Raw genomic sequence first — 11,806 nt, 5'->3', positions numbered from 1 at the left:
CATGCTAATACCGTATCTTTCTTTACTTCTTCAATCGCGCTCTTATTGTTTGGACATACTTTCTTCAGTTCCCACAGCTTTTTGCTTTCGCAAAAGGTCAATTGGGGCATTTGCGCTTATTAATAATATTGCTCCACCTGACACAGTTCGGTAGGCTGATGCGACGCTTAGAGCTGCGGTTCGGTGCATTCTGGCCAATACTTTAGGTCGATTCTCCCTTTTTAGCTCAACTGCCCAAATCTCTGCTCCTTATAATAACACGCTGATAGTGGTCGACATAAGGATATTTCTTTTTTCTTGATTGCGCCCACCAATGTTGGCCATTAGTCTGCTTAGCTTGGAAGTGATATTCGCTGCCTTTCCTGCGGCGTGCTGGATTTGTGCCCAGAAGGTTAATCTGAGGTCCAGTCTTACATTAAGGTAGTTCTCTGTTTTTTGTGTGCTTAGAATATGCGAGGTCATTTGCATACTAACATCTAATGGTATATGCTTATTTGTTAGCAGTAGTAGCTCTGTGGCGAGTTAGAGATTATGTGAATCAAGCCATGTTTGCGTACGTATCCCGACCTGCTTTAGCTTTCTTCGGGCTTCTTCTGTATCTCGGGCTGTAATTACTGCTGCGATGTCGTCCACGTAGCCTATTAAATACGATTCGTCTGGCATTTCTAGTTTTAGTTTCTAGTTTAGTAGTAACAGCGCGCCACGCGTCTCTCCTTTTGGTAGTTTGGCGCCAATTGGTAATACCAATTGAAGACAGGTCCTTCTCCACCTGGTCCTTCCATCGGAGTAGAGGTCTCCCTCTTCCTCGGCTTCCACCAGCGGGTACTGCATCGAATACTTTTAGAGCTGGAGCACTTCCATCCATTCGAACAACATGACCTAGCCAGCGTAGCCGCTGTTTTTTTATTCGCTGGACTATGTCTATATCGTCGAATAACAAAGACAGCTCATCATTCCATCTTCTGCGGTATTCGCCGTTGCCAATGTTTAAGGGACCATAAATCTTCCGCAAAACCTTTCTCTCGAAAACTCCTCATCAGTGCCGTCTCATCGGATGTTGACACCCTCCACGGTTCTGCACCATAAAGTAGGACGGGAATGATGAGGGACTTGTAGACTTTGGTTTTTGTTCGTCGAGAGAGGACTTTACTTTTCAATTGCCTACTCAGTCCAAAGTAGCACCTGTTGGCAAGAGTTATTCTGCGCTGGATTTCGAGGCTGACATTGTTGGTGTTGATACTGGTTCCCAGGTATACGAAATTATCTACAACTTCAAAGTTATGACTGTCAACAGTGACGTGGGAGCCAAGACGCGAATGCGCCGACTGTTTGCTTGATGACAAGAGATATTTCCTCTTGTCCTCATTCACCTCCAGACCCATTCGCTTCACTTCGCTGGAGGTTGGAGTCATATGTAGAAGTTCACGGAAGTGAGGAAAGTTTCTGATTGGGCATTCACTTGGGAGTGGCCAGGAACGATTCTTTTGCATGTGGCTCAAGCAGCTCACGACTTCCGGTCTTGACCAAGTATCTTCTGGGTAGCCAACAGACATTCGTCTGGAAGCGAGCTAAAGTGAGAAGGCGAATCCCGCTTATGCGGTTGCGCGTAGGGTTTGGGACCCACCACATAAAAAGGAATAACCAATGAATAAGAATGTTTAAAAATCACTGAATTTATATTAAAAAAAATCTAATTTATAAAATGTTTGTCAAAAAAGTTTTTTAATAAAAAAATCAATATTATTATAAAAAAAAAATTTATGTCTCAAATATATTGCCAAAAAAAAAAAAAATGTTAATAGAAAAAAATAAAAAAAAATTAATTTTTTTTATTCATTTCATGCATGCAGACAAAAGCTTAATTGCTCACCCTCAAATGTGTGGTTAATGTAAATTTTGATGGGAAACAATTTATTTTTCAAGTTATCACGTTCAACAGCGCAACAGTGTCATTATTTATGTTAAGTGCATATGTACATATGTATGTATGTATGTATGGGTGCGCGCGCTTTGTGGTTTAGTCACATCGAAGATGTTTGAGATCGCTGAAATTCGAATGGCACACGCTTGGCATTTTAAATATTTGTATCTTACACGTTAAGCGGGTATGTATGTATGTGTTTATGGATATAGGACAATAAAAAACAAAAAAAAAAATATAAAATTATATAATAAAAAAGTTTGTGCGAAAAATTTGTTGTTTATTTTTCCGATTTATTTTAAGTGAAATTTATTTAATTTTTTTTTAACAACTTTTCATACATGGAAAATATGTATGTATGTAAGTAAGTAAATAAGTATGTACGTATGTATGTATGTATGTATGTATGTATGTATGAATAGTGTCCACACATTTATCTTATCATTAAACCGCACACTATTTGATTAGATTTTGGTAAGAGTATACGCAATGATAAGCATGTAGGAGTAGTTGTTGCCTCATTTGTCATGCCTAATCAAAAATGCACACACACACACTACAATATTTATCTGTATAGTATATGTGTGTAGCTATTTTTAAATGTCAAACATTAACTGAAATTAATAACTATTTTGTTGGCCCATATCTTAGAACTGAGTTGGCCCGCTTACCAAGTGTTACGGCGTTTTTGTCTATTAGAAAACAGCCTGTATGGTATTCGAGTCACCTTAAGTTCAACGCCTGACGCCGTCTTTATCTAAATGAGTTTCAAGGACGTGCGAGAGAATAATTCTTTTTTTTTCTCCATTATTTTGCATACTACATATGTATATATATATATCTATATTCGAAAAGTAATAGATCGACACTAACCTCAAAAATATGTACTATTTGCTAAATCGTATTTATATAATTGTTGTTGTTGTTTTAGTTGTATTGATTTATAATGTACTACGGAGATAATTAACGTGAAAGACTTTGATCTTTTAGACATCCGGATCCATCGCTAAGGAACGAGTCTTTGACTGTTTCGATAGCTGTATCTATCGTTGGAGTACAAGTCTTTGATCACCTTAGAAATTCGGATTCATGGCTGAGGAACAAGTTTTTGACCGTTTAATAATCCGGTTCCAACGCTGAAGTACAAGACTTTGTCAGTTTCAAAATCCGGATCCAATGCTAAAGGAGGTACATGTCTTTGATCGTTTAGACATCTGGAGCCATCGCCCAACCTTTGACCATTTAGAAATCTTGATACATCGCTAAGGATCAAGTCTTTGGCCGCTTTGACGACATTTGGATCCATCGCTATGGTGCAAGTATTTGGCCGTTTAGAAATCCGGATTCATCGTTGAGATACACGTTTTTGACCAATTGGAAATCCGCATCCATCCCTAAGGTCTTTGACTGTTTCGAATTCCGGATCCATCACTGAGATACCAGTCTTTGACAGTTTAGAAATCCTGATCTTTCGCAGAGGTACAAGTCCTTGATAGTTTAGAAACCCGGATGAATAGCTGAGGAAAAGTCTTTGACCGTTTAGAAATCCCAATTCATCGTTGAGATACAAGTCTTTGACCATTTACAAATTCAGTTCCATCACTGAAGCACACGTCTTTGATCGCTTAGAAATTCTGATCCATAGCTGAAGTACAAGTCTTTGATAGTTTTGAAATTCGAATTCATTGCGGCCGAACAAAAAGCTTCCTCGGATATACTTTAACAAGTTGAGTAAATGGTGTTCTATTTGGTTCACTTTTTTATATCTATCATTGGTATTCTACAACAAAATCGTTTGACGAAGAGCCTCATTACAGCAAGCAGTGGTGTAAATTTCATAGGTGGTGTCCAGATCCAAAACTTCAGGTGAACCGAATTGTTCCACGTTGTGTTGCTCTATACAACTCAGGAATAGATTTTTACTCCGCGCTATCTCGATAGAGATGAGAGCGCTGCGGTATCTACTCTCGCTATCACCGGTAGTCAGTGGAGCATGTGTCGATCTTTGAATACGGAACTCTACTCAAGTCTGTTTTGAGCCGTAACTACCTATCTGATTTTCACAGATGAGCTCAGATACTATCAAGCTGTATTTTCTGAGCTCTGAGTTGAGCTGTGACGTTTGATCAATGCTTAGACAGATATTGATACACTTTCTGATTGTCTTTACATACGCTTTTAATACAAGAGATACGTAACCGACTTCAAGTCAACATAAAAGAAAGAAACGTCTACAGTTTCCTTATTAGAAACGTGATTGCCATTAATATGTTAAAAATCTCCAGCGGAAATCGGAAATCGGCGGATTTCGGAAATTTCGCATGAACTTGAAACGTACACTTATATCTTGTTTGCTTGTAAACATTTCCTACAACATTTCAGTTGACACTAATCTGACGTTTCACTTAAATGCCATTGTTAATTTGACAATTACAAACAGCCGAAAAATTACAACTCTTAACTCCGTCTTTATGCTGATTATATACATTATTAATTATTTATAAACAAATATTCGCCGTAGCTCCCGCATTCTCTAATATAGCTTAATGCGAATTTAACGATGACAAGGCATTTTTTGACAATTACAATTATTTCACCACGGTTTTCTCACCTAACAATACCTAAAGTGGAGGTAAACTAACAACACTGACAACTTTTTTAAACGAGTTGACATTGAAATGTTGTTTTGTATAGTACAGTAAAAACAAATTATATATATTTTTCGGAGGTCCGGTAGGTATTCAAGCTCTTTTTTTATGCTCATTGAAGCCCGGAGATCAACATAACCTCGTTTAAGAGCAATATTTTTTCTGTGTCATGCTTCATTGGAAGAAATCTATTTCTTAGCATTTGTTGTTGAAGATTCTAAGAACATGCAGTTAGGATAGGTTAGGTTAGGCTAATCTGGTGGGCTAATGAGCTACACATAGACCGATTTTGGTCCTTGGCGAAACCAAATGGTGTGCCGTCACGTATTCCCTGAGTAGTAGTCATCCTTTATGATGTCTGCGCTTGACGCGAATTTAAGAAGATGATGTGGTTACACTAACGATATCGCTTCCAGATTATATTACTGTGAAGCCCCCAGTAACCTCTCAACCATTTTATAGCGCATGAAATCCAACTCCGACATTTCTTCAGCTTTTTCTTTAACTTTTTTAATTCGCTCAGCCATTTCGAGTTGTTGCAAATCTTATTGAACTATCGAAGTATAAATTATATAGAATGTGGTCCAATTCGTAAGTGATGAGCCACTAATTTTAAGTAGAAGTCTTTCACTTATGGTTTTTCGTCATTGGTGAAGCAATTCCAAGAGTTGTCTGGTATGAAGTGAGTGGAGTTTTATTACTAAAATGGGTCTAGGATCTATCGTTAAGTTAATGCTTCTGAAAAGGTGCAGTTTAAGTAAAAATATTGGAGAGAAAACTGGTGTGAAATGAAACTGTTGTTATCTCTCTTTAAAATACGGAATGAAGTGCTGAATCACGCAGCTTATGTAGCTTTAGAGACATTTGTGTCATGACTGGTTAGGAGCGGCATCGTATTTTTTACTTTGTAAACTTAGTTTCATGGGGTTCAAGCTGTAAGTTTGTTCCGTAAAGTTCGTGTAATAATCTACTGGGTTCGCTTAGGGTTCTCTTAAGACTTCGTTAAGCAGTTAAGTCCATAACCATTATAGTAAATATTATCAAGTAAGCTTCTATGAGCTTTTGCTGAGCTTCTTTAAGCAACTATCTGGCAGTAACTTCCTGAAGTAATGCGTATAATTCCTGCAGCTGGCTATAGAGAAGGATCTAAGCCTGACCGGGCCAAAATTACAAGAAATACTTCAAACAGTTAATTTTTTGGAATCTTTTATGTATTTTTATTATTTTTTTTTTATGTATTTAACGCTGACCTTGTCGACGTAATTTTAGCTTACTGCATTTGCCGCTTCATGTCAAACGTTAACTATGTGAAGTGCACTCTTTCTTTCACTCTTAAGGTCACAGCAAATTTCATTTACGTAATAAAGTGCTTGATGGTAAAAAGACTCACCGAAAGAAAAAAAAAGAGACAAAGCCGCGCTTCAATCGACCAAAAGCGGTCACGTGTGGGAGTACATGATTACATAATATGCAAATTGTTTTCAAGTGATAATTGCTAAAATTCAGAAGTGACAATTGAAAGTGGAAAACAATATTAAAAGAAAGAAATAAAATAAAAAAATAGAAAAGCAAATTTAAAAAATAAAAGAAAAAAACTTTAAAAAATTTTTAAAAAATTATATAAAAAAATAAAAAAAATAAAAAAATAGAAATAATGAAAAATAAAAAATAAAAAAAATCCATAAATAATAATAAAAAGTAAGTAAACGACTTGACTTTGCGGTCGACGACAACAGTTGCTGTCGCTGGCGGAACAGTAGCATTTTGACAGTGATTGAATATATTTATGATTATGCTAACATACATACACATATGCATGTAAGTATGTACGCGCTTATGAGTATGCATATTTATATTTTGTGGTCACATTGCGCAGGCGTCACAGCAATAACTGTTGTCGCATAAATTTATTAGATCACTTTTTTTAACAACAATAAATATTTTCAATTTTTTTATAATTTTTTGAATTTCTTTATTGTTTTAATAAAAAATAAAAATATTGGGAAATTTAATTGGTAAAAAGCACTATGGTCTTGGCATGTATAAAAATGTCAGGCCACAGCTTTGTAGACAGTATTCACGAGTTGTCTTTAAGTCACAGTAGTTCGGCGATTGTGTTTGATATTTGAAAAGGATTTTTTGTGTTGATAAAATTTGTGGCGATGTATTGCGCGGTAAGTAAAAGAGTAATGTGGAAGAAATATATATAAAAAAATATTTGAAAAAAAAAAATTTTGGATTAAAAAAATGTAAAAAAAAAATATTTAAAAAAAAAATTTTTAAAATTTTTAATTAAAAAAATATTAAAAAAAATACGAACAAATTTATATTAAAAAATATGTAAACAAAAAATATTTTTTTTTAATTTTAGTTAAAAAGTATATATTTGTTTAATAAAAATATAAATAAAAAAAAATTTGGAAAAAAATATTTTAAAAAATGTTTTGAAAAAAATATTTAAAAAAAAAATTTGGAATAAAATATTTGAAAAATATAAAAAAAATATTTTAAAAACTTAAAAAAAATAACTTTTGTAAAGAACATATTCTTTAATATAATTTTTTATATATTTTTATAATAAACGTTATAATCCGGAAGAAAAAAATGTGAAAAGTTAAAAATATAAGTTATTAAAAAAACTATATATTTAGAAAAAAATATTCATGATATTAAATCGTTTTTTAATTGTAGTAAATAAAAGGAGTTAGACGTCGTAAAATTGTTTTCGCAAAAAGAGACAAATAAATAAAAAATAAATATTTGAAAAAATACTTAAAAGAAAATTTGAAAAAAAAAATTATATTAAAAATTAAAAATTATATTAAAAATTATAAAAAAAAAAATTATATTAAAAATTTTTTTTTCAAATTTTTTTATTTATATTTTTATATTAAAATTTTTCTTTTAATATTAAAATTATTATTTTTAATTAAAAAAATTATAAGAAGTAGTATAGTAGAGTAGAGAAAAAGAGTAGTGGTACAAAAGGTGAAAAATAAAATATTTAAGTTATAAAAAAAATATGTATATGGAAAAAAAATTTATTTAAAAAATATTTATAAAAATGCTTACAAAAAATAATAAGGAACTAAAAGTAAAAATAAAAAAACAAAAAGGGGAAAAATATATTAAAAATACAAAATTAATTAATTTTAAAAGTTTACCCATGAAATTTTTAAATTTCGTTCGTGTTCGTTTATTTGCTTCTTCATATACTGAGAAATTTATAATTTGTTTCTTCTCTTCCTCCCCGACAGTACTATATTTGCACTTTATCGCTCTGCATTGGCAATGCTTTGGCTGTGCTATATAATGGCGAAGCGCCTAGGGAGCATGCTGCAACTGTTGTCGGTGGGCTGTCTCAACAACAACAAAAACAACATGCAGACCAGCTAACACTTCCTGGCTATCATTACAGTGCGCCAGCAGCAACAACCCAACAAGCATTCACTGGCTATCGTTATAACGCACCGGCAGCAGCGACAGCGACAGCAACTGAAACTACAACAACCACAACTACAGTACGGCCACCAACCACAACCGCTCCCACACAGTCTGCAGCCATTGGGTATAATTATAACAAGCCGTTGGCCGAAAGCGATCGCAACCGACAACGCTTCTATCACACCCAACACTATCAGCCGAGTCAACTGACGCCCGCTTTGGCGGTAAGCAGCGATGCCGATGTGCGACAACAATTAGCGCTGAGTGCCGCGCCCAGTTATTATGTGCCACAAGCGGAAGTTGTCGAATCAAGTAGCAAGCAACCGAATTTCTTTGTGCCGCGCATTGTAACAGCTGCAGCTGGAGCGCAAAAGCAAACGGCACAAGCAGCCACTGTTTTGACGGGAGGTTACAGCTATGCGCGCCCGACGAGTAACGCCGAAGCGGCAGCTGACACGTCAGCATCCTATCAGCAAGCCTTTCAGCAGTTCGCCGACTATTTGATATGGCAAAGAGCGCAGATCAAGCAGCAGGAACAAACGGAAATTCGCACGCAAACAGCAGCGCAGCAACAACAACACACAGTTCCTTACGCCACACAAGCTGCTGAGAGCCCGGTGCTGCCGCAAATCAACTTTCCATATGCTTACAGCGAATATGGTGCCGCAACTGCAGTAAGCGGCAGTCCAATCCAAGCGACAACACAAACTGCGCCGGTGACTTTAGCTACACAAAATTACGCACCAACTGCTGCGACAACTACAACAGCGCCAGCCACAACTTTATTGGCTTCAGCACCAGCGCCAGCTTTGATTGAGAGACGTCCATTGAGCAACGGTCAATTGCTAAGCGGTGAACGTTTCATTGGGAAGGATAACACTGGCGTCGAGTACTATATGGAGATGCCATCCGAGTCGTTTGAACTGCCCACTTACAGCACCATGGAGATGACACCAAGTCACGACCTGAGCTCAAGCCACGTACTGAGCTCAAACCACGTACTGAGCTCCAGTCACGACCAAAGCGCTAGCCAAAGCTATGCTCAAAGTAATGTTGTTGACAAGCCTGCTCAACAATCAACAGCGCAGTTGTTCCATAATAATGCACCGTATTTTTATGAGCCCGCCTTGCGACTCGAACAGCAACAGCAACAGCAAGATCAACAACAACAACGGGACGCTCCAACGCAGCAAACATATGTGGTTCAAGAGCAAGCGCAGCAGGCAGTGCCACAACAACAAAGCCAACAATTCGTGAGTGACAATAGGTTTGTGCAAACATTTGCACAATTACCAACGGAAGCGACGAAAACGCAAACGTCTCAACCGAAAGAAACGTGGTTTGCAGAAATACCACATTGGCCGCAGAATGTAGCATTGCAGCTGCAGCAACAATCACAACAACATTTGTTGCAACAACAGCAGCCATTGTATAGCCGTGTGGTTAAACCATTGGCACAACAAGCACATGAACTCGGTCAGTCACAACAACAGTTGCAATTGCAACAACAACAACAAAATCAACAACAATCGCAAGAACAACATCAAACTCAACAACAACAATTCCAATCGCAGCAACAACAGCCAATTAGACAACAATATCAATCGCAGCAACAACAACCGTCAGCAAAGCAAAATTTTTACCCCAAAGTGCAGTCACTACCTCCCCCTCAACCACAGAAAGTTTCGACGACCTCCACTGCTGCAAACTCAGCAACCCCCTTGGATCATAACTCTCAGCGCCAACCACAGCCTACACAACCCACTACGCCCACAAGCAACTCCAACGCCTTCTTCAATATTGGTTCATCCCAATATCGTCGACCACATAGCAACTATGGTGTACCGTTAGAAAGTCATAAGACAAGCGGTTATAACTATCAGAGACCAGTCGGTCAGTGAAGGTGAAGTGATGTTGCCGAGGTTATGGTGTCTCATTTAATTAGCTATGATTTTATAACTCTAAGTTTGGTTATACAGTTTTTTATATACTTTTATAGATAAAATATATTAATTTCTTTACGAATAAAAGCGCGCATTTTCTCTCTGGTAACAGCTTATAGACTAGAGTACTATCAATATTAAAGCTATTATTTGATAAAGGCTTGAAGTCTGCGCTCAAGTACTAAACTTTTCTTAACAGAACTCTTGCACTTCTCTCTCTCAAAAGTGAGGACTAATGTTCCCACTACGATGAACCCACGAAACCACAGATCCAAACATGAACCAAACCAAATTCTTTTGCCATAAGAATAACCTTTTGACAATGATAAACGAAAATTGAAAGCTTAGCATAAGGCAATATGCAAAGGGTGTTCCATTTCGAGGTTCCCTACTTTTTTTTTTAGAGATATAACCCAGAAAAATCCAAATTAATGAGGAATGTTTATTATCATTCGAAAAAACTGTCTTTGTCATTTATTTTATAAAGATTATCATTTTAAAATGTTGGCCGCGGCTATGTCTCAGATAGTCAGATCTAACGGTGTGATGCCAGAAGATATTGGTGGTCAAACGACCGACCCAAAATGTGAAATTGTCTTCTCACCGAAGTATTCTCTCATTAAATCCATTGATTGATGCGATTCGTGGGAAGTGGCGCCTTCTCGTTGAAACCAAATGTCGCTGAGATCTCGAGCTTCAATTTCAGGTAGGTTATCATGGCGCGATATCTGACGCAATTGACGGCTACGTTCTCACCGGCATCAATTTTGAATAAATATGGACCGATTAATTCACCGACCCACAAACCACACCAAAACGTTGTTTTTTATAAAAGAAATTACAGCTCTAGAATCTCTTCAAATTGGTCCCAAATGCGCCAATGTTTCTTGTTTGCCAGAAATGGGCTTCACGATCAACAGAATTTGGATAGAAAACATCTAATCTTCTTGGAACTTTTCAAGAGTCCATAGAGCGAACCGATGTTGCATGGGAAGGTAGAGCGGCTTTAATTCTTGCACAAGCTGTATTAAGTATACTTTCAATTTAAGAACTCGATATAAAATGCGCCAAGTCGTTTCATACGTTAGTTCGAGTTGCTGCGAACGGCGCCTATATTTTCTTCACTGCGTGCTGGACGTGGTTTATTAGGTCGAAAATTAATGCTGGATCTCAAAATAGATAATGGTATTGCGAATAGCACGCTCAGTAGGCTCAACTATGTTGATCATAAGTTGAACTAACAGCGCGAACTTTCGTAATAAAGTTGAAGAATTTGTGAACGTTGTTCAGGCGTAAGTCTTGCCATGACGAAATGCCAAACAATTCTGAACAAGAATACTTGACAGCTTGACACAACTCACGCGGGATCTATCAAAAAAAGGCTTTTGAAAAAAGTATCCCTACTTGGATCATCACGGACTTTATCAACGACATAGAATTTGTTAACTAAGGTAAAAACGTCATATTTCAACGTACCTTCATCTCACGAATGATGGCCTGAAAATCTGTCCAACATGGACGGGCTTTACTAGTTGGGCTCGCAGTTCAAAAGCACGAGATCTTGAAATCGACAAATCACCACAATTCGTTGAAAAGTCAATGAATACTTATGACATTGGCTGTAACACAAGTCCCTACCTCAGTCAGTCTGCAGCCGCAAACCATATCCAACGTACTGTGGGATATCACATTCCATTGCATCACTTAGCCATGACCATGAAAGCCACTTGCATATGATAAACTCTATATGTTATGTCACCGAACTTTCACTGTCTACGTTTAGAATTACACTTCCACCGGAACTGTAAGCGATGCCAAAGCCATGGCCATCGACAGTGTGTAATAAGAGA

General features: G+C 36.9%; 1 protein-coding gene across 1 annotated transcript; it reads left to right on the top strand.

Moving 5' to 3' along the window:
* Positions 1–6,585: 6,585 nt before the first annotated feature.
* LOC114804506 (putative mediator of RNA polymerase II transcription subunit 12) lies at positions 6,586–9,962 on the top strand. Its single transcript, XM_054232352.1, has 2 exons — positions 6,586–6,743; positions 7,827–9,962. The coding sequence occupies exons 1-2, from the start codon at positions 6,732–6,734 to the stop codon at positions 9,912–9,914; spliced, it is 2,100 nt and encodes a 699-aa protein (XP_054088327.1). The 5' UTR covers positions 6,586–6,731; the 3' UTR covers positions 9,915–9,962.
* The last annotated feature ends 1,844 nt before the right edge of the window (positions 9,963–11,806 follow it).

This window comes from Zeugodacus cucurbitae, chromosome 5 (genome assembly GCF_028554725.1).
Source record: "Zeugodacus cucurbitae isolate PBARC_wt_2022May chromosome 5, idZeuCucr1.2, whole genome shotgun sequence".
In the NCBI taxonomy this organism is placed as follows: Eukaryota; Metazoa; Arthropoda; class Insecta; order Diptera; family Tephritidae; genus Zeugodacus; species Zeugodacus cucurbitae.
The sequence above is the reverse complement of the archived record's forward strand: the minus strand, read 5'-3'. Positions and strand labels throughout refer to the sequence as shown.